This window comes from Pan paniscus, chromosome 5 (genome assembly GCF_029289425.2).
Source record: "Pan paniscus chromosome 5, NHGRI_mPanPan1-v2.0_pri, whole genome shotgun sequence".
Classification (NCBI taxonomy): Eukaryota; Metazoa; Chordata; class Mammalia; order Primates; family Hominidae; genus Pan; species Pan paniscus.
Genome location: NC_073254.2, coordinates 30,322,935 through 30,346,459, shown reverse-complemented (window position 1 = coordinate 30,346,459; position 23,525 = coordinate 30,322,935). Strand labels below are relative to the sequence as shown.

Sequence of the window (23,525 nt, the reverse complement as noted above, 5' to 3'; positions counted from 1 at the left end):
TGTCTTTATTTAGTCTGACTGATTTACTAACTGACTGGCTCCAATCCCGTGTCTGTGGGGTACAGATAAACAAGTGTTTAACCAGGGCTTATAAACAAACCCAAGGATACCTTACCCTCTCCTGGGGGCAATGAGCGACTGGCAGCTCCTCTGAGGTATTCCTATCAGAAGGCTGTCTGCTGGTCAAGGGCACCTCAGTAACTACAGGCTAAGGGGGTAAGAGAGGGGTCAGATTACCCAGGTCAGGAAACTGCAGATGGGAGCGGGAGAGGGAGTCACCTCGGGGCTCTCTGCAGAGGCTATCACATGCCCAGTAAGGCGAAACTTCTTTCTGTTTTCCGCAGTGTGTCCTCTCTCTCCCTGCCACACCAAGAGAAGCTAAAACCAGAAGAGGGAAGAAAAACAAAAGTGAAAGCACAGGCCAGTTCTACTGTAGTCCTGCTCTCCATAGAGGGTCCAGAAGCCTAGGTCAGGCCTGAGCCTCTGAAGGGAAGGAGACCAGACTGGAGCTTTAAATCAAACTGGACTCCGTGTGTGCATGTGTGTGAGAACATTTGTAAAACTATAACATGATGACTTTTCAATGTAAAAAATGGAACTGCATGTCCCCTTCCATGAATTTATCTTATTCCTGTCTCTATTAATATAGCAAAACTATAAAAAGTGAGATTATAGCCTGATGGTATCTTGATCTTAAATCATCTATATGGCTAATCATGAGGTTAAGGACTGTTAGAAAACCAAGATGACTGTTGGAATTTAAGCCCAAAATTACTCCAGCTTTGCAGATTGAGATTTTTTTTTTTTTTTTTTTTTTTGAGACAGAGCCTAGCTCTTGTCACCCAGACTGGAATGCAATGGTGCGATCTCAGCTCACTGCATCCTCTGCCTCCCGGGTTCAAGCCATTCTCCTGCCTCAGCCTCCCGAGTAGCTGGGATTACAGGTGCCTGCCACCATGCCCGGCAATTTTTGTATTTTTAGTAGAGGCGGGGTTTCACCATGTTGGCCAGGCTGGCCTCGGACCCCGACCTCAAATGATACACCCACCTTGGCCTCCCAAAGTGCTGGGATCACAGGAGTGAGCCATCGTGCCTGGCCAGATTGAGAATTTTTCAAATGTCCACTTTATGGCATTAATCGTTCTGTACCTCACTTTTCCTTATTGACAAACGATGTAGATTTTAAAAACAAAGTAAAAATGAAGAGTCATTTTTGGCAGCTGGCATCTATGTACCCACTGTGCAGCAGCTATAGTCTCAGCTGTGAAATGAGAGGATTAATTCATCTCTATGTGGCATTCTAGCTCTGAACTCTACGAAACTTAATGCCACTAAGAAGCATGGCAGTTTCCCAAATGCCGACCTCCAGGCTAAGAGAGCAAATGTACAATGGGGTCACCATCTGGTATTATAGTGACTTACTTGAGTTTCTGTGTTGTTTAATGACTAATTGGCTACTAACAGTGGAGTTCTCTGGATTCATTTATTCTAGTCAAATGAACACATAAGCTAAAGTTCACAACTAAGAACTGTGCCATTCATTTACCATCTGGAAATGAAAAGCTTAATTTTACTGCTGGGCAAAATAGAAGACATAGAAATCAAATATCAGTAGGTCGCAGTAAACTAAGTTAAAAAAAATCCACATTGCCATGACCTCATTAAGTTTAAATAAAAAGACATGAATACCAATGCAGAGAATCTATTGCAACCCACTTCTTTCTACTTCTTTAAATAATTTGTGGTATGAATGTGTGCGTCTGTGTGTTTAGATCTTGTGAGAAATGAACAAAAGACTTTGGTGTGTTATTTTAAATTGCTAGAACTTAAAAGTTTCATTTCAACAGGATCTATGTAGCATAAACCATTGTAGCTTTGCATTTATACTAAAAGTTGGTAAGGCACATTGTATTGGGTTTGTTGACAGGAAGCCTATAATTTTATTTTCCAAAAGATTTGTGCAAGGTCAAATTTCCAAAGGAAAATTGACCAATTTTCCAGAAAGTTTTAAAGGGTAAGTAGCGCTCCACTGAGGTTTTTCTATCTAGTGTTCATGAATGTGGATGAATCCTAGTTAGGAAGACCGGGGAGGTGTCTGGATGCAGCCCCGCAGGGTGGATGTGAAGGCAAGCAGAAGGAGAGCAAGGAGAATTGACTGGCATTTACCATCCGTGGATTTCTGATACTCAAAACCACAGCTGACACTAATCCTCACTTCAATTCCCATTTCAGCCCCTAGCTATTTTTAGGGCAAAGAACTTGAGACTTTATATGAGAGGTTAAATGTAGTGATGGACGTGAAATAGGGAGTTAATGGAAACTCTCATCCCTCTCAGAACGCATCTTCAGGTTTGGGTGAAATGCATTTGCCTCAAATGCAAAAAGAACATAAAGAAATGACAGTGAGGAGGGAAAGAGGGACCAGTTTGAAGGCTGGATCTCTGATCTTCAGCTGAATATCATTTGGCCTGTGGCACAAGCTCCCAGATTTGATTTGATTTAGAGCTGCAATCATGAAAATGCAATAAAGTATTACAAATATTTAGTGGCAATATTCTATATTAAAAGATGAAGACAGGATGGTTTATGGTTCCTTATGAGTAGACAAGGCATTTTAAGAAGAGAAAATAGCATGACCCATGCTTCCAGACTGTACCCTGCTGGAGTATGAGCAAGATGGCATGGGGACAGTAACACATTTCTGACTTGCCACTCCCCCACAGCTAACCTCCAAGATGCAATCTATCCTGTTTCACCAGCTGACAGATGGGCAGTGCCTTAGTCCTCTGATTTGAGGAAGTGAGGCTGGGTGAGGATTTGGGGGTGATGTCTATGACTAAATGAGAAGCAGGGTATTCAGATTTGGCCAACAGGGTGGACAGATTTCCCAGCCAGAGCCCCTCTCCTCTTTACATTCAGAGCCAGGGCTGCTCACCCTCCACGCACCCATGTCTCTGATTCCTGTGTACCCTGGGAAGCCTCTTGCTCCCATGAAGGGGAGTCCCCTGCCCACCTTCCCCTCAGTCTCCACAGCAGGATTCCAGCCAAGGGCCATGTAACCCTCTCCCAACTCTCTTCCAGGAGGCAGAGCACCTGGCTTGGGTGCCTGGCATGGGTATCGCCCACTCTTGCCTTGCTGTGGTGGACTCTTTGTCTTCTCTGTCTCCCCTCCCCCAGGGTCTTGCCAGTCTGTGCGGGAGGCGATGCCCTGGCTAACCTGCCTAAAGGCTTGAGGGGCTGAACTGGCTCGGCTGCCTTGACTTTCACATAACCAGGTGGCATTTGCTGAGAGCTGGCTTGGGAGGCTGGCCCAGATGCCCAAACCTCACCACAGCAGTTGCAGGCACCTTCCAGGAGTTTATGCTGAGATACTTACATTTCTGAAGGCTGTCCCAGCAATGGACCCCCTTTGATGACTCTTTCTTCCAAAGCGAAGACAAGATGAGTCACTCTTCATCTCATCTGGGCAGTCACAGACATATTTATTAATTTTTGTTTGAGACAGGGTCTCGCTGTGTTGCCCAGGCTAGATCGTGTGTGGCATGATCACGGCTCATTGCAGCCTCGATGTCCCTGGCTCATGCAATTGTCCCACCTCGGCCTCCCAAGTAGCTGGAACTACAGGCACATGCCACCACACCCAGCAGATCACAGCCATATTTAAAACACTAATCACCTTGTGGATATTGTCTCACCTCTAGATCAGAAGCTCTTCAGTACCTTATTGGTATGTGTCTTACAGTACTTTATTTCCTAATCTGTAAAAGGGGATAAATGATATGTGCAAAGTGCTTAGAATCCTGTTTGGCACTATGGAAGTCTCAGTAAATAATAGCCATCATCATTAGTATAACAATAATTTAAGACAATATGAATACCATTACTGTCAGCATCTAGTAGAGCACCCAGTATAGGTGGGGCCTTAACAATGTGGTTTTGTTGAGTAGGTGACACTGCAGAAAACCATAAGGAGAAAAGCCTTGCCTGACAGAGGGATGAATAACAGGGAGCAATGGGAAATCAGGAGATGTGGTGTGCACCTGTGTTCTCCCCTGCCCTATTCCCCGTCGTGCTCTGCTTAACGGCCTCATGTTTTCTCTTCACTGCAGCCTCCAGGTGGAACAAGGGGGTAAGAGGAAGGATGAGCATCCTGCTCTTAGATACTGTTTCACCTTTGACATTTCCACTATTTTCAAAAGTTGAGGTTTTATTAAAAGTCCTCCATTGATCAGCTAATTCCCCCTCGATGCCATGCTTCCTCCCTAGGTACCAGTGGGTGGTGAGTGGTGCTAATTTGGGTTGCATGAGGAAAGTAATCACACTCATTTCAAGAACAGAATTCTGGTAGCAGAGGATTAGATTATTCAGTATATGCCACAAGCTCCTCATTGGCATAAAAAAATGGTTTATTAAGACAACAGGTACATCTGTTCACTTTTATTTGTGTATAAACAGAGACAATACATAGAAGCAAAGGAACCCAATATTTCTGTACATAAGAAGTAGTTTACTTCCCTCCTTCCCTTGTTGAGATTCTCAGCATATCACAAAGGCAATGTTTGAAAACTTACCATTTATTTTGTCTAAACCTCTGAATTGAAGCAACACAAGTGAAAACATTACCAGGTAACACACTGAATACATTATCTCGAATTTAGCCATTACAGGTTTATTCACCCCCTTGCAAGTTCGCAGAAACAGCCCCTCAGAGTCCCCCTCTAAGGGAGAAAAAAGGCCAAAAGCACTTCTTGTACATGTTTTGTACGGTTTGACTCTGCAACCCTGGTCACCGTAGACTTGGCCAGGGAGTGGTACTTGGCATACAGGCAGACATGCACAGCATGAGGTGGCCTGGTACAGGATTTTGCTTATGTGAGGCATTCTGGGGTAAAAGAGGACTGGTGAAAGCATTCAGATCCTTCTTCTGGTCACCTAGGGAGCGGTGTAGTTGGTAGCAGTGGCAGAAACCACGAGACTTGGAGAGAGGAGTTGTTAAGCTGAAGCCATGAGGTGGCCAATGTTATATGGGAAAGCAGAGAGTAGAAAGAAGAAAAGGTAGAAGCAGGGAGAGTCAGAAAGATAAATGGGACTGGAGGAGTCACTTGGAGAGGAAACAAGACAGTTTCTCTGAAATGACAGCTACCAGAGCTCCTGTTAGGACACTAGAGGGTTTGTTGTTTCCCCAATGGTATAGCGGAGAAGAAATAGCTTTCCTTCCCATCTCAGGTTCATGGCTGGGAACCCTATAACAAAAAGATGAACAAGAGCAAAGCATACAAATTTATTAAGTTTAATGTGACACGGGAGCCTTCATAAGGAAATGAAGACCCAAAGGAACAGGTTATCTTGTGTATTTTTATGGTTAGGTTTGATAAAAAATGGACAGTCATGGAGAAGTTTGCTAGGAGGACACAAAGGTATGGCTCAGCAGTAATAAATGGAGGGAAACTTAGCAAGACTTGTTTGTTCAGATTCTTCTTGGCATCTTTTAGTCTTCAGCTCTTTTCTTCCACGTATAAGGATGGTACCTTTCACATGGGGTACTGCTCATGTGACTTGCTACAGGGGAAGGCTGGGAAATCCTTTCTGGGGTTTTAGGACCTGCTTCAGGGGAGAAGGGGATGTGTGTCAGACAAAACCTGCTTCTGTGGTTTTCTCAAATGCCCAGGGTACCATATTTTGGGGTAGCATGTTCTGAACCCCATCACTGGCAACAAGAGTCTTCCAGTTCCAGAAGGCCTGGCTAAGTCTCCAGGCACAGTTGGTTCTTGGATTTCCTCTCTTTGCTGAGTAGGTATTTTTGAAAAAACAAAAAAACAAAACAAAACAAACAAAACAACAACAACAAAACACAACCCCTGGGGAAGCCCGAGCACATCTCAGCTACTGCCTCACTTATCCAGGCCTGGTTTAGCTTTCTCCTCTGCCCCTGCCTCACACTGTTGCCTTCAGAACCAGCCAGCAGAGATGGAGGCTACAGGAGCTTGGGTACAACAAAGTGATGGGGCTAGTGCCTGTTTGAATGAGCTGGGAAAGGTGAGGACAAACTGCAGCCTTGACTCCTGAAGTTCATGGATTCTGAAGTCATCGTTGCCTTCCCCTGCAGGGCAGCTTAAGTCTCTCTGCTTAGCTCAGTGGTTCCCAGCCCTGCCTGCATGTTAGAATCACCAGGGAAGCTTTTAAACCGCATGAAGGAGGAGACATCACCTTAGACCAGTTAAACCAGATGCTCTGGGGGTGCTGAGGCCAGGCACTGGTATTTCTAAAATGCTCCCCATGTGATTTGAAGGTGCAGCCAGGCTTGAAAACTATCACTTAACTGCAATTATAATCATCAATTATTTTAACTACTAATGATCAATTATTACGGCTCCCCCACCAGCATGTATTGACCTGATAGTTAGCTCTAAGTAATCGTTGTCTCAAACTTTTTTTTTTTGGCCACTAATTCTTATTAAAGAGTTTCAGTTTGTTATTAAGTTTTCCCACACAAATATATTTCTATGGCACAGTAGTTCAGAAGATGTGATTTCTGAGATGTATTCTCTCTGGGGGAACCATCTATTTGTAAGAGTACAGGACGTGGTTTCCTTTACTCATGTAGAGTCCCTACACTTTGATGAATGGAGTCACTTGGTCGTTTATGGATATTTTATAGACCATATAGATCTAACCATAGAATAACAAAAAATAAAAGTTTTCCTCCTGTAATGTATCTTTATAGATTATATAGATCTAAACATATATTAACAAAAAATAAACGTTTTCCTCCTTTAATGCAACCGTGTAGTGCCTTCTTTTTTCATCTGAGCAAAAAGACAAGGTTAGGTGCCCAGTCATTTTATGACAGTGGGATACAATTTTGGAACACAAATAGATGCAGCTGAGATCCTTTTACTGTTCTTTCCGTTCAGCTCAGGTAAAATACTCATTTCCAACCTTGCTGTCACTCCCGACAGTGCTTGCCGTCTAGATCTATTATTATAGCTTCTGTCTTCCGACCTTGATATTCTCTAACTACCCCCTTCTCTCCTGTTCTTCAGCTGCGTTCTAATCTTTACTCTCTGAGGTTGGAACTCCCCTCCTTCACCTCCCTGATTTCTGTCTCTGCTTTTCTTTTCAAAATGCTGTGCTGATATCACCTTTCCAGCTTTATCTAGCTTACCTCATTCTTAAAAATACTCATTGCTTCACGAGAAACATTTCAGCTTTTACATGGATTCTTCTGTAACCATTAAACTCTTAAAATTAAAGATATCAAAAATATTTACATGTTGGCTTTTTAAAAACATCACAAATAATAACAACACACTGTAAATATCTTTACAAATCTAAGTCAGGTTCCTGCAAAGCAATTAACCATAGTCCCTTTCCAATTACTCTAAAAGAGCTCTGCCAATGAAATGGTATGAACTTTTCTGGGTTCTACAGCCCCTTCTTCTTTTTTTTTTCCTACTTTTTTTTTTATTATTATTATACTTTAAGTTTTAGGGTACATGTGCCAAGTTGGTGTGCTGCACCCATTAACTCGTCATTTAACATTAGGTATATCTCCTAGTGCTATCCCTCCCGCCTCCCTCCACCCCACAACAGGCCCCAGTGTGTGATGTTCCCCTTCCTGTGTCCATGTGTTCTCACTGTTCAATTCCCACCTATGAGTGAGAACATGCGGTGTTTGGATTTTTGTCCTTGCGATAGTTTGCCGAGAATAATGGTTTCCAGCTTCATCCATGTCCCTACAAAGGACATGAACTCATCATTTTTTTCACTGCATAGTATTCCATGGTGTATATGTGCCACGTTTTCTTAATCCAGTCTATCATTGTTGGACATTTGGGTTGGTTCCAAGTCTTTGCTATTGTGAATAGTGCCACAATAAACATATGTGTTCATTTGTCTTTATAGCAGCATGATTTATAGTCATTTGGGTATATACCCAGTAATGGGATGGCTGGGCCAAATGGTATTTCTAGTTCTAGATCCCTGAGGAATTGCCACACTGACTTCCACAATGGTTGAACTAGTTTACAGTCCCACCAACAGTGTAAAACTGTTCCTATTTCTCCACATCCTCTCCAGCACCTGTTGTTTCCTGACTTTTTAATGATCGCCATTCTAACTGGTGTGAGATGGTATCTCATTGTGCTTTTGATTTGCATTTCTCTGATGGTCAGTGATGATGAGCATTTTTCATGTGTCTTTTGGCTGCATAAATGTCTTCTTTTGAGAAGTGTCTGTTCATATCCTTCGCCCACTTGTTGATGGGGTTGTTTTTTTCTTGTAAATTTGTTTGAGTTCATTGTAGATTCTGGATATTAGCCCTTTGTCAGATGAGTAGATTGCAAAAATTTTCTCCCATTCTGTAGGTTGCCTGTTCACTCTGATGGTAGTTTCTTTTGTACAGCCCCTTCTTTAATAGCATCTTTCTCTTTGGTTCTAATTCCACCAAATCCTCATTTATCACTTTGTCTCCAATTAGAATCTGTTGAGACAGGAAACCCCCTTTCATCAACGAGTAGGGCTTCTCAAATGTTAACATGAATAAAAATCACCTGGGGGGTCTTAATAAAACTCAGATTCTGATTCAGTAGGGCTGGCTGGGGCCTACGATTCTACCTTTGCAGGAAGCTCCCAGATGATGCGGCTGCTGCTGGTTAGGGAAGCACTATTTCAGGAAACTTCTTAGCAGCTTTGGTGCTCACCCCAAACGTTGTATCACCAAAGCTTTCCCTCGGCGCAACTAATATGCTCTCAAAAAATCAACTCTCTGCTGGGCGCGGTGGCTCACGCCTGTAATCCCAGCATTTTGGGAGGCCAAGGCAGGCGGATCACTTGAGGTCAGGAGTTTGAGACCAGCCTGTCCAACATAGTGAAACCCTGTCTCTACTAAAAATACAAAAATTAGCTGGGCGTGGTGGCGGAAGCCTGTAATCCCAGCTACCCAGGAGGCTGAGGCAGGAGAATCACTTGAACCCAGGAGGTGGAGGCTGCAGTGAGCCAAGATTGCACCACTGCACTCCAGCCTAGCTGACAGAGGGAGACTCCGTCTTAAAACAAAACAAACAAAAAAACCCCAAACAAACAACAATCAACTCTCAACCAATTCCTGAATTAAGATTAGGTCAATAGCTTCCATATTGATGTTGGTTCTCAAACTGTACTTAAAAGCTTTGTTTTTTTTTTCATTTTGCCAATCCATCTTCCTAGTTTCTGGCTGATTACTGTTACTTATGTAAACACGACATGTCACATGCTTCAACTCTTGGTCTTTAATCATTCCTCCTGAGCAACTCATGTACAACAGTAGTTATTTTCTAATTTTTTAAATATTTACTTTTTTAAATCATAAATTATCTTTTTATTAGCACTTTTAAAACTTTCACTGTTTTTGAATTTAATAGATATGATGGAATTAAGAATGTTCAGAAAGCACCTCAAATACAAACGTGCCATAGACTAATAAACAATGCATTGGTCAAGACAGAAATGATCAGGCACAACCAGTAAAGCTATTTTTTAGTGACAGGCAAGAGTCTTTTTTGAGTGGATTTGGTGCTTTGTTGGAATGTATGAAACTTAGTAAATTGAAAGCTTATGTGTAGAGTTTAATTAAATAAAAGAAAAAAATTTAATATTTCCCAGTACTTGTGGTTTTCAAATCTACTAGATACTAAGGGACCTGTCTCTGTAGATTTGATCATTTGATCACTTGCTTTGTTCCAGGCACTGTTTCTGAGAGGTAGAAGAAGGCTCAATAAACAGCACTCCTCTTTCTTACTTGTCTGAGCAAACTGAGAAATAAAACAATAGTGTCAGCATAAAGAGGCCAAAATATCACTTTTATATCTAGGAAGACTGATGGAACACATGGCTTATATTCATGGGCAAGCAGAACTTCTAGTACCCAGTCACAAAAAGCACTGGGTTGCCCTTCAAGCCTGTCTTTAGGCAGCAGAATGAATGCTCTTTGTTGGAAGTGTTCACTCAACAAAAAGAAAAGAAGATGAGACCAAGCTCCTTACTTCTAGCTCACTAATCATCGTAGTCACCTCCTCCCCACCAGGAGAGGCTGGGTACTTCTTTATGTTAGCAGAAGAGCTCCCTTCCCATGGAAGAAAACATCAAGAGTGGGGAAGAGGTGGTCCCCCAGCTACAAGCTAAGTCCTTTATCTTATTTAACTCCTGCAACAAGACATTTACTGGGTGTCTGTTATGTGCCATTCACTGTTTTCATTGCTGGGGATGCAAAGCTTAATAAGACAGAGCAGTTTACATCAGGGCCTGTACTTGTGCTACTTACCTCACTGGCCTCATCCAATCCCAGCCCTAACAGATCCTGTGTATTTAAAATTTTGATATTTTGTTCATCACAGATTTTTTTTCATTAATTTTGAATTTTTTAAATATTGTATTAAAATATTACTTATCTTGATTACTGAGCTTTTTGGCTCCCGTGAATTTTGTACCTGAGGTGAATGCCTTATTCGTCTTGGTTTTAAAATATGTTTGTAAACAACTAAATTAATAAATAGCAAATAATTATTGAATAAATTTTCTAATGTGTACTAAGTTGAGAAACAGGCTACGTGATAGGAAGTGATTGGGTGTGTAACTTGAATGGTAAGTAAAACCTATCTAATGTGATGCTATTTAGGATGTGACCCTTATGTTATAAGGAGCCAGACAAGGGACAGTTTGGAGAAAAGTTTGTGAAAACACCACAGGTGGAAATAAACCTGGAATTTTCTAAGAACACACCAAAAAAAAAAAAAAAAAAGGCTATTATGTCTTAATTGTCAAGGACATGATAGGTGACTAGTAATCAATTTGGATACAGTGCTAGAAAACATTCAAATTTTAGGGCTTTTTAAGGGGGTAAGTAGTTTGAATTTTATTCCAAGTGCCCAGGAGGCAATTGGAAGATTTTAAGCAGGGGAGCAACGTGATCCGATTGATCTTTTAAATAACTCTTTCTGGCTGCTGTGTCAAGGATGGATTATAGGCGTGTGTATGGCAAAAGAGTAGAATCTGGAAGAACTGTCTGTGTTCCCATTGAAAGAGGATGGTGCCTTCGACCAGGATAAATATAGTGAAGATATAGAAAGAGAAGCAGGTTCCAGAAATACTTCAGGAGTAGAGTTGATTGGATTTGATGGGTTAATATGGGGAATGAGGAAAAGAGGGGAACCAGAGGTGATTTCAAGTGTCTTACCTTGAGCAAATTGGTGGATGGTGGTGTCATTTACTGAAATGGAAAATACAGGACGAGCGGATTAAAGGTGAACGTGCAATGAATGAAATTTTCAATTTTGTGTATGTTGGTCTGAGATGCCTTTTGGATACATGTTGTATACATGCTTACATGAGTAAGCAACTGGTATGAATTGACGGAGAGGGAGGAAGGACAGGGCAGAAGATAGAGCTGTGGGAGTCATCGGTTCCTTGACAGAATTTACAGCGTGGTAATGGATAGACTCATCTATGGAACGACACATCTGGAGAAGAGAGAAGAGCTGGGGAGGCTGGGCATGCAGCCTTGGGAGTGGCTATTAAAATAGGAGAAGGGGTGGAGCGGAAGGGAGAGAGGAACTATGGAGTGCTTAGCAAGAGAAGAAAGTGTTTTAAGGATGGAGATGATAAACTGCATTGAAAGCCACTGAGAGGTGGAGAAAAAACCAGGGCAGAGAAGTAATAAAAGGCACCAGCAACATGGAAGTCACTGGTGACTCGCGAAAGGCGATCACCTTTGGTGTGTAGGGCACAAAAGCCTGAGGGGGTAAAGAGAGAGTGGAAAGTAAGAATGTCGAGACAGTCGACTATTATTGCCATTTTATGAATGAAGAAACCGAGGCTTAATATTTGACTGTCTCATTCAAGGTGAAAGCCAGTGGGGTCAGATCCTGGACCTAGAATCCATGCAATGATTTGTGCACATCGCCTATTGAAGAGAGAGATCCAATTCTCTTCCAAAACGTAAAAGCCAACACTTCCCTCAAAGGAGGCTTCGAGTTAAATCATCCTTTCACGATGCCGCTTCCATTTTAAAGAAAAAAAAAAAAAAAAACGAGAAGGCCTGGTGCGGGATAGGAATGAGCCGAGGAGCTACTGGCCCTCTCGGTCGGGGGAAGACCCGCCCCTTTTCCGCAGCCCGAGCCCGGCGCAGTCCACTGCGGCTGCGCGAGCCTGGCGCGCGCGGGGCGGGAACGCGGAAGGGGCTGGGGTTGCGGCGCGGCGGCGAGGACCAGACCGGGGGCGGGGCCGGTAGTGGGAGTGCGGGGCGCGCGGTGACAGCGCGGGGTTGGCGGCGTGGGACCCAGGGGGCGACAGAGGCAGCAGCAGCCCGAGGCCTGAGGAGAGGAGACCGGCGGCGGCGGCAATGCTGGAGACCCTTCGCGAGCGGCTGCTGAGCGTGCAGCAGGATTTCACCTCCGGGTGGGTATACGGTGGGCGACGAAAAGGGACCTGAGGGGGCCGGGCCGCCGCCTGGGATGCCCCTGCCTCGCTCCCTTCCCCGCGCCACGGTCCAGGGTCCGTCCCGTCCCGCACCTCCCCGCCCCGCCTCGCCGAGGAAAGTAACGAACTTCCCGGCGTCCTCGCGTCGGGCGGCTCAAAGTAACTTAGGTCCCTGCGGGCCGCCTGTGACGCGCACCCCCAGGACCGGGAGGCGCTCGGCGGCGCAGCGGAGCGCCCGGGGGGGTGTGGGACCCTGCGGTCCTTTCCCGGCAGCATCAGCTGGGCCCTGGAGGGAAGTCATGTGAGAAGCCAGCGCGCCTCACTGCTTCCGCCCCCGCGGCACAGTGGCCTGCGCCCCTCGGCCCAGCAGACACCTGCTCGTGCGCACCTGGAGCTGGGCCAGCCACCCTCCCCGAGTCGGATCGCACCGCGCAGCAGCCTGCACCCTCCGGCCACAGCCTTCCGCGCCGCGGCTCGGCTTTCACGCCCGGCTCGCCGGCCTAACCCTTGGCAAGGCTGGCCGCCCCTCCCCGTTAGCGTCCTTTCTCTACCTTTGCCGTGAGCTCAGCGCCTCGGCGAAGGAACTCCTAAGCAGGAGAAGCGACAGAACTTTAGGAATGCTTTTAATACCCAGCGGTTCCCAAACTTTGCTTAGAATCACCTGGGAACCTTTCAGAGTTCTGATGCCCAGGTCTCACCCCCTACCTGTTGACCAGAGTGCCTGGAGACGGCGTTTTAAAGATCCCCAGGGGATTCCAATGGGCACCAACGCCTGGAAACCACAGGCCGAGACTCTGGCGCCAGATTGCCTAGGCATCCTGGCTCGACCGCTAAACCAAACGTAGTTACTCAGCTGCTTTGCCTCAATGTACTGTTTCCGCTACCGTAAAATGGGGATAATGATGGTACTTAAAAGGTTATTACAAGGATTAATGAATTAACGTGTAAAACACGAAGCAAGCATCATGTCAGTATTGTTACTTAGTGCTTAATTTTAATTTTTTCATTCCTTTAAAGTGAAAAAGATCTGTCTTTGAAAAGGATCTTTCAACTTTAGCTTACAAATCCTGTTGGAGGATGCACTGAATGTGAGAGCATTTCCACTCATACTGTTTTAAATTTCTCCCCCCCAACCCCCTTTTTTTTTGAGATGGAGTCTTGCTCTGTCGCCCAGACTGGAGTGCAGTGGCGTGATCTCGGCTCACTGCAACCGCCGCCTCCCGGATTCAAGCGATTCTCCTGCCTCCACCTCCTGAGTAGCTGGGACTAGAGGCGCCCGCCACCACGCCCGGCTTATTTTTATATTTTTTAGTAGAGACGGGTTTCACCATATTGGCCAGGCTGGTCTCGAACTCCTGACCTTGTGATCCTCCCGCCTTGGCCTCCCAAAGTGCTGGGATTACAGGCGTGTGCCACCGTTCCCGGCCCACCCTCCCCCCCCCCCTTTTTTTTTTAAAGTGACAAGGTCTTGCTCTGTTGCCCAGGCTGGAGCGCAGTGGCGCTATTATAGCTCACTGCAGCCTCCAACTCCTGGGTGCAAGAGATCCTCCCTCCTAGGCTTCCTGAAGTGGTGGGATTATAGGTATCAGTCACTGCGCCCAGCCTCGTTTTAAATTTCTAATGAGAAAGATGTTAGCCAAAATTTTATCTTAATGGACAAAAATACTATTAATACTATTTGCACATTGGGCGTTGAATAACAAACTGTCAAACGCTTGAGCACTTACCATGCGTCAATCATTTTTGTTAGTTTGGTGTTTAGAAAGTTATGGACGCTCGGAGTCATTCACTGATGGGTGTGCTTGCGTGCTTGCATTTTGTTCTCCCTATTTAGTAAAAGTGCTTTCTTTTCAGAGCGTAAATTATTGTATTGAAAACTTTTTGGTGTGATGCTGAAATGGCCCATTTGTAGCATGAGAGTGGCCATTATTCTCCTGTTAGTACTTCATGGAATTCCTTGATGGCACAAGAGCCCATCTTGTAGTTACTATAACTCTAGGTCACATGGTTGCCTCAGAAGCATTCTTGCTCCTGACCTTTGTAAGAAGGCATTTTACCCCGGAATGTAGATTCTGGAGTGGGCTCTGGACTGCTGGGGCACAAACCATCCTGGGAGATCAGGGTAACCCTAAACGTTTAGAGTTAGTTAAGGAGAGACATGCCAAAGGGATCTGGTTAGAACCCCTTGGAAACTGACTTGACTTCTTAAAGATGCCGTAGTCTGGGGCCATTTTGGAGCTAGACGTCCTGAGAGGGCTTCATTAGGTCCTTTGTTGGCTTTCGCCCGTACAGGTCACTTTCAGCTGACAAACCACTGGTCTGTCAGTGTGTGCCATTAGCCTGTCACCTGGTGGAGAAACAACTCATCTCCAAGTGATGTCAGTCTCCCAGTAGACCCGGACCTCTAGTGCCTGATGTTCACTTTCTTCAGGTCCTCAATTTCCTACATTTAAGCTGTTCGATTAAACTTTTCCATATTCAGCTTGAGATCAACCTACTTTACATAACTGAATATTTTTGCCTTGAGGAGAAAAGATGACGCTAAACACAGCACACGTGTTTATTATATGTTGGTAATGTGGAAGTCAAAGATGAAAAAGACGTGAGCTGCATCACTAAAAAAGAAACATTACATAAATGCAATGCTGATATCATAGCTAATAAAATTAACACTAATTTTTTGATATTATCAATTATGCAGTCCATAATCAGATTTGTTTTGTTCTTAGAAATGACTTTTTACAGTTGGTTTGTTCAAATCCAGATCAGATAAGTTTCACACATTAAATCTGTTTAAAAACCAATTTTTAAAACAGACGACTGTTAAAGGGCTACATGGGGAAGCTTTAGGGAATCTTCCAACAATTTTGTTGTCCCAGCTACTTGGGAGGCTGGGGCAGGAGGATCCCTTGAGCCCAGGAGTTCAAGACTGGGCAACACAAAGAAACCCCATCTTTTGGCTGAGCGCGGTGGCTCACACCTGTAATCCCAGCACTTTGGGAGCCCGAAGCAGGCGGATCATGAGGTCAGGAGTTCAAGACCAGCTTGGCCAACGTGGTGAAACCCCGTCTCCACTAAAAAATACAAAAATTAGCTGGCCATGGTGGCGCGCGTCTGTAATCCCAGCTACTTGGGAGGCTGAGGCAGAAGAATCTCTTGAATCCAGGAGGTGGAGGTTGCAGTGAGCCGAGATCACGCCACTGCACTCCAGACTGGGCGACAGAGGGAGACTCCGTCTCAAAAAAAAAAAAAAAAAAAAAAAGAAACCCCATCTCTTAAAAAAGAAAGAAAAAATGAAAAAACATGGCCCTGGCCACCCAGAGCTATCACATTGGACCTGGCGTTTCTGTAGAACACTTGGTGGCAGAGCAAGTGTGTGGAAGCCAGAGCAGCTGCCTTCTAAAATAATTGGAAACACCAGGTGTGCAGGCTGCCCCAGGGAGGGAATGGAAGGCCTCAGGCATTTCTGGGCTCCTTCAGTGCGGCCAGTGCAGCTCCCGCCGTCGCCCAGAGCAGCATCCTCTCTTCGGAGCTTCTCTGATCATTTTCACTTTCTGAAAACTCATATGAAGGCCCTAACTCTAGACAAATTTACTTTTTTTCATTTTTAGTAAAATAGGACGATTCCTTATCAGTCTCATAAGAGAATATCACTTTGGTGATGAAACCATGTCCAATAAGAATAAATTTCTACATTCCATTCAAACTTAGAAAAAGTGCAGCTTAAGACCATTGTTCTTTAAGGGCAGTGTAGAGATTACTGGTGGTTTAGGGGGGAGCTCTAGGTTGTCCATGGACTTATGGCCTTTTTTGTAAATTTTTATGCATAGTAACAATTATGTCAACATTGAGAAAAACTAGTGATTACATCACATTCTTTCTGCCTTAATTGGGTGGTGGGCCAGCCTTAGGCCACAGACTGAAGAGGATTGGTTCTGAGCTTCACTCAAAGATCTTTTCCCCTCACCTAAAGTTAGTTGTAATTTGATTTAACTGAGTCAGAATTCTTGGAGCCTTTTGGAGAGTTCACATAAAATATCCATTTTTACAGAGATTGGCTTGATCTCTGGGGGAGACTTTTGGACATACCAAAGTACATACTTCGAAGCCACTCTGGTCTTTGACTTTTACCTTTTGAGCTGTTACGACCAAAGGCCTCAGGATTGAGGTATTTAGGCATGCAAACCCTTCAGGGAACTGAAAATCAGATTTACTGACGGGTTTACAGCTGCCTGTCACAGGCTGGTGTTTCCTATTTGTGATGCACTGGCTTCCTGTGGTTAGGGATAAAAAACCTGCTATTGTTGCAGCTAGAGGGTGTTTCCCCCTCAAAGCCCTCACTGCCCCTGCCGCCCACCTGCACCCCTGCCCGGTGTCCTCATTCTGTCTTCTTCCGTCCTTGTAGTATCTACCAAAACCTACACAAAGGGGGTTGGAGCCAGTCATCTAAATTACAATGTGGTCAAATGGTGAAGTGTTGCTTGAAATGTTGACTTTTCCGGGATTAATCTTCATCTTAAAGAGAAAATAATCTCAGTATTCAACTTGATTTCATAAATATCTACAGAGTTCCTATTAAGTGCCAGTGCCAGACGTTAGACTAGGCACTCAAAGTGTCCTTTTTCATAGAAGCTTAAAAAAGATTTGAGAGCCCATATGCTCAGGTTTGCCTAGTCTTTCCTAAACAATGTCTGTATATTGGGCCAGATCCTGCAGGTACAAAGGTGTCTAAAACAGTCTCTGCCCACCAGATACCCTAGACTGGTGCTGATATAAAGCAAAGCAGAATGAACAGAATGTTAAAGATACAAATAGTGTGGTATGTGAGTCCGAAGAAAGAGTCATTAGTTAGGATGCATTTACCGAAGGCTTCAAAGAGGAAGGGGTTTCTAAAACTAGGCCTTGAAGAATGAGGAGAAATTGGGATAGATTTGGATAAGCACATTTCAGAGATGGAAGCAGTCCTGGGAGATGAAGCTGGAAAGGAAGTTTATTGCCCAATAATAGAATATCTTCAATGCTTTGCTTAATTAATTTGTCAAATATTTGTTGAGTGCTTACTATGTGGCAGGTACTATTTTAGGTACTGGGGGTATAGCAGAGAACAAACCAGATAGCAAGATCCTTACTCTCATTCTAGTAGCAGAATGTCTAGAATATCTAGAATATTTAGCCATAAGTTCTGTGGCTAAAAATCAGGCTAAGGAGAAGATGGCCTACCTGTATTTCTGGAAAAATATTTCTGTGTTTCTGGAAGAATAACTTGAGAGGCTGTGTGATAGGAAGATTGGGGATGGGGTAGAAGGAGATTATTTAGGAGGCTGTAATGAAGGTCCAGATGAGAGAAGATAAGGCAGTGCTGATAGAAGTTTAAAGGAGGGAATAGATGTGTTAGGCACTGGTCAGATTAGACAGCAGTGGGAGATGAAAAAGGTGCAGAAATCGAGAATGTGAATTTGGAAGTATCTTAGATAAATGGTGTCATATACCAGCATTAAAGAATTTAACAGTAGGTTTGAGAGAGAAGGAACAGTTAACAGTGAATTTGTGATGAGCTAACTGCTTGACAGCTGAGAAGCAATTGGAAATTTCTGTTTCGCTCAGGTGAGAAGTGAGAACTTGAAGCCATGTATTTGGGACTTAGGATAAAGGCATTAGGATGTAGATAGTCTAAATTCATCTTTCTTTCCTGAGTCTGTGCAGCTTTTGTGTGAATTTCTTAGGCTTTGTACCTTAGGCCATTTGCACTTTTAAGTGTGATTGAGGCTTTGGCTTTTCCCTGATCTCGCTTAAGAGAGAAAAAAAATGATGAACACTGATGTGAAAATGTAATAGATTGGATGTGCCTTATGACAAAATATGCTAATTCATACATTTCTGTGGTGCTTTAAAGCAATCGTCCTCACCTTTCCTAATAGCCAATGATGTAGACAGTTGGAAATTGAGTTACAAATAAATGAAACGTCATGCAGGTTCCGCACGCTGTTGAATCACCGGCAGATCTCATCAGTCATTGTAGTACTCAATGCATCATTCTGTTTATCTACATCTTTTTCTTTTCTTTTTTTCTCCGAGACAGGGTCTCACTCTGTCACCCAGGCTGGAGTGCTGTGGTATGCTCATGGCTCACTGCAGCCTCAACCTCCTGGGTTCAAGCAATCCACCCACCTCAGCCTTCCAAGTAGCTGGGACTACAGGCATACACCACCACGCCTGGCTAATTCGTGTATATTTGGAAGACAGGGTTTCGCCACGTTGCCCAGGCTTATTTACATCTTTTTACACTTTTTCTCTAAGCAGTTTTGTGAGTCACCCCCCTTTTTCAGTAAGAAGCCTCCATTTTAGTATTTTCTACAAAGCTCAAAGACATAAATATGCTGGTGTCAAATTAAGGTGAAGTCGTTGGAGCTATCTAAAAATAAAATTATTGAACTTTATGACGAATTTGAGGTTTAGTGCTTTGAACTTGAAAGTTGTCATTAGTAGAAAATAGTTGTCAGATGGCTCACTTAGTCTATATATTAATATGCTCACACAGCACTTATGTGTTCATGGGGTGTATGGTACTTGGGAGAAGACCAAGAATAGGGCTGGGCAAGCCTTTTGTAGGCACATTGGGAACCTCTGCTTTATTTCACATTAGCCCAGTAATGTAGTACATTGGTTTCTCAGCTTTCTTGATGGGGATCACCTTTATTATAACTTTCATTTGAAATTAGCTCTGTAGTTTCCAGAATGCCATTAAGGTCATATTTGGAATTTTATTGAATTCTCGTGGCGAATCTTTATGGTTGAGTATAATACTACCGTTTTACATTTGAGGAAACTGGAATATTCCCCCTAGGGTCAATATTTCCTTCACAGCATGTCATGATATTGTAGGACATTAAACAGACTTTATAAGTGGGTTGTTTCCAGGACAGAATAAGTTCTCCAGAGAAACTGGAGTTATCCTAAAATAAAAATAGTGGGCTAATTTCAGGTGAATTCTGGGTTTTGAGGATGTTATTTTAGAAAATACCTTTTTGGTTTTTTGTTACTTTCTTAAGTATATCTGATCTTTTATATTTTTCATCTTAAGAATAATAGTTGGAAACAATCAAGAAAGTGTAGCAGGCAAAAAGATGACTATTTTCAACTTTCCTATGGCTACTTTGTTTTTTTACTTCTTTTTTTTTTTAACTTCGTTTTACTTTCCTATAGCTACTTTGTTTTTTACTTTGTTTTTATTTTTTGCAGGGAAAAAGATGACTATTTCCAACTTTCCTATAGCTGCTTTGTTTTCTCCAACAGTTTCTTTTCTGCATTTTGGCACATTGGCCATTTATTTGGAGAAGATGTGGTGAGAAAAGATGAATACCTAAAAGATTGTTTTTGTTATTAAAAATGTTTTTTGGCTGGATATGGTGGTTCATGCTTCTAATCCCAGCACTTGGGGAAGCTGAGGTGGGAGGATAGCTTGAGCCCATGAGTTCAAGACCAGCCTGGGCAACATAGGGAGACCCCTGTCTCCACAAAGGATTTTTAAAAACTAGCTGGGTGTGCTGGTGTGAGCCTGTAGTCCCAGCTATTTGAGAGGCTAAGGTGGGAGGATCGCTTAAGGCCAGGAGCTTGAGGCTGCAGTGAGCTATGATTGCTCCATTGCACTCCAGTCTGGGTGACACAGCAAGACCCTGTCTCAAAAAAAAAAAATTGTATTTTAGAAAGTCTCAAACACACACACAAATAGAATAACACAATGAACCACATATATCCATTGCTGAGATTCAACAATTTTCAGATATTGTCTCGTTTGCCTTGTCTCTCCCTTTATTTATAATGTAAATCTCAGACTTGCCTACTATACCTGTAATATGTCAGCTTGCATCACTAAAAAGGAAACACATTACATAAATGCAGTGCTGATATCATAACTAATAAAATTAACACTAATTCTTTGATATTATCAATTATGCAGTCCATAATCAGACTTCTTTTGTTCTTAGAAACGACTTTTTACAGTTGGTTTGTTCAAATCCAGATCAGATAAGTTTCACACATTAAATTTGGTTAAAGACCAATTTTTAAAACAGATGACTGTTAAAGAGCCACATGGGGAATCTTTTGTTCAATCTTCCAACAATTTTACTTTCTGTTCCCTGTAACACTCCTTTTTTCCCTTTCATTTCAAACCGGTTTTTTCTTTTTGTGGGTGGCGGGGAGGAGATGGGGTAGGGGGGCAGAGAAGAGAATTCCAAACTTGGCATATTACAATTAAGAAATTAAAAGTTTGTTTTAGAAATAGATAGTTGAAATACCAACTTAGAGATTTGCTGGGTCATATAATTAGAGTAGTCCAAAGAGGATCTTAGGAATTCCCTTTCACTCTCAGCTGTATAGAATTGTCCTGAATCACTAAAAATAATGCGAGAATCATTTTGAGTATGAGGCACTGCTGTATATAACTAGGATAATTTTGCCTGAGATGTTCCAACTAAGTATTTTGATCAAACTTTATAGTGGAAATGGTAGAGCATGGCCATAAAAATTGTTTTCCCTAGCTTTTGCTTAATCTTGGTTTAAACCAGATTTACTAGTTTCCAGGATAAGCTTAGAAATTTATATTAGACTTTTACACAATTTCCTAGACTTATGTAGAGAGATACACTAATTACTTTTGTAGTAAAGAGATTGCTGAATCTTTTGAATATTGCAGAAGAATTGATCTTGTCAATATTTTATTTTTTGAAAAAGATCATAGAGTAATATGAAACTCTTTGTATGACATTGGCATTCTAATTTGTTTTTAAAAAAATGCAGTTTATCAGAAGTCCCCATATGGTGCTTAATCAGACGTTATAGACAGAAAAGATGGAATCCTGTTTCAGAACCAGCATGCATAGTTGTGCAGATTGTATACTGTACCATGCATAGTTGAGGCATTCATGCAAGAGTCAACTTGTGTATTAGGACAGTTTCTGGCTGATGGCAGTAAAGTGTCTGGAGGAAGGAACAGCTATTTCTGTTTTTACAAAGACTTTGTAGGGGCTAGCAGTAGTACTGTGGCCTATATTTTCAGTTTCTGTTTACAAATGAGTATTTGTTGAAGTGATTGAGAAGAATGTGTACATGATATCTCATTTTATGTGATATTACTGCATGCTGTAGCACTCACTTATTGCAACCTCAGTTATCTGTAACAGAGTCCACAGCCAAAATAAAGTAAAACTGGGCCAGTGAAGTGAAAATAAATTGTACAGTTTATGAACATCATATTTTACATTTAAAAGAGCCTGTTAATTCTATATATGCAGCTCTAGCCCATTTATCTGTTTTCCAGTGCAATAATTTAAAAGCAGCAAGTAGAGGGGAGGAGACTGCTAGGATTAAATAGCTAGCAGAAGCAGTGAGTGAGAGCTGACAGCCAGGTGACCAATGGTAGAGAAAGAAAATTTAGGAAAGGTAGACATAAGAGCCCAAACAAACACAAAACTACCATAGATTGGTTTCAGGTTAATAGATGAAGATGCATTTCTGGCTCAGAAGTATCAGGGGAGAGTACTGTTTTGCTGCAAAATGTAGTCAATGATATTCTTTTTTTTTTTTTTTTTTTGAGACGGAGTCTCGCTCTGTCGCCCAGGCTGGAGTGCAGTGGCGCGATCTCGGCTCACTGCAAGCTCCGCCTCCCGGGTTCACGCCATTCTCCTGCCTCAGCCTCCCGAGTAGCTGGGACTACAGGCGCCCGCTACCACGCCCGGCTAATTTTTTGTATTTTTAGTAGAGACAGGGTTTCACCGTGTTAGCCAGGATGGTCTCGATCTCCTGACCTCGTGATCCGCCCGCCTCGGCCTCCCAAAGTGCTGGGATTACAGGCGTGAGCCACCGCGCCCGGCCGTCAATGATATTCTTAATACTGATCCTGAGTCATCACAAAATGTTAAATGAGATATACCAAATCCTCTTTAATGAAAGAAGTTTGTAATATATTTTAAAAAGCTTTTTCTCAACTAAAATTTCAAATACTGTGGACGCTTAAAGAGATTTGAAGGCCTGGGTAGCATCTACTTAATGAAGTGTGCTGCTTAGATATCTTTGTTACCTATCGATTTCTCCTATGTGGAACATTACTTTTTCTAAAGATGCCAGATAAATTATGTTTTTGTGGTCTGATCACATTTAGGAATCTTGGTTTCTAAAAAAGGGACTTGGGGTACATAAGAATATGAAAATAAGGCCTGGTGTGGTAGCGCACACCTATAATCCCAGCTCTATGGGGAGGCTGAGGTGGGAAGATCACTTTAGGCCAGGAGATAGAGACCAGACTGGGCAACATAGTGAGACCAAAATAAAAGTGAAACTAATAGCTGGGCATGGTGGCACATACCTGTCATCCTTGTTACCCAGGAGGCTGAGGTGGGAAGATTGCTTGAGCCCAAGAGTTTGAGGTTACAGTAAGCTATAATCGCACCACTATACTCTAGCCTGGGCAACAGAGTGAGACCATCTCTTAAAAAAAAATTTGCTACAGATTTTCCGTTTGTAGTATCTAACATATAGTAAACACTCAAATATTTGTTGTCTTTTGAGGTACTTAATTCTTGCTTAAAAAAAAAACAAAGTAGCTTATCTGACCTAAAATTTTAACATGTGAAAATTTGTGGTTGAAAAATCTCTGGGCTGGGTGGGGTGGCTCATGCCTGTAATCCCAGCATTTTGGGAGGCTGAGGCAGGAGGATCATTTGAGGCATGGGGTTTGAGACCAGCTTGGGCAACATAGCAAGACTCCGTCTCCACTAAATAAAAAAAGAAATTATCCAGGCATGGTGGCGGGTGACTATAGTCCCAGCTACTCAGGAGGATGAGGTGGGAGGATCACTTGGGCCCAGGAGGTTGAGGCTGCAGTGAGTAATGTACATGTCACTGCACTCCAGCCTGGACGACAGAGTGAGAACCTGTCTCAAAAAAATAATAATAATCTCTTGACTTGTAAAAATATTATATTTTATATTGAATTATAGGCTGAAGACTTTAAGTGACAAGTCAAGAGAAGCAAAAGTGAAAAGCAAACCCAGGTAAGCTTGTGCTAAGATTTT

The 23,525-nt window shown here is 42.9% G+C and overlaps 1 protein-coding gene across 3 annotated transcripts in view; it reads left to right on the top strand.

Moving 5' to 3' along the window:
* Positions 1-12,182: 12,182 nt before the first annotated feature.
* Positions 12,183-23,525, top strand: part of DTNBP1 (dystrobrevin binding protein 1) — a 146,421-nt gene continuing 135,078 nt past the window's right edge. Inside the window, exons 1-2 of one of the 3 annotated variants that reach the window (XM_003823168.6) lie at positions 12,183-12,432; positions 23,451-23,504. In XM_003823168.6, the coding sequence (XP_003823216.3) occupies positions 12,377-12,432; positions 23,451-23,504 (110 nt within the window). In that variant the 5' untranslated portion in view covers positions 12,183-12,376. The remainder of the gene's footprint in view (positions 12,433-23,450; positions 23,505-23,525) is intronic. The other 2 variants (XM_057302445.2, XM_008976769.5) reach the window with 2 other exon arrangements.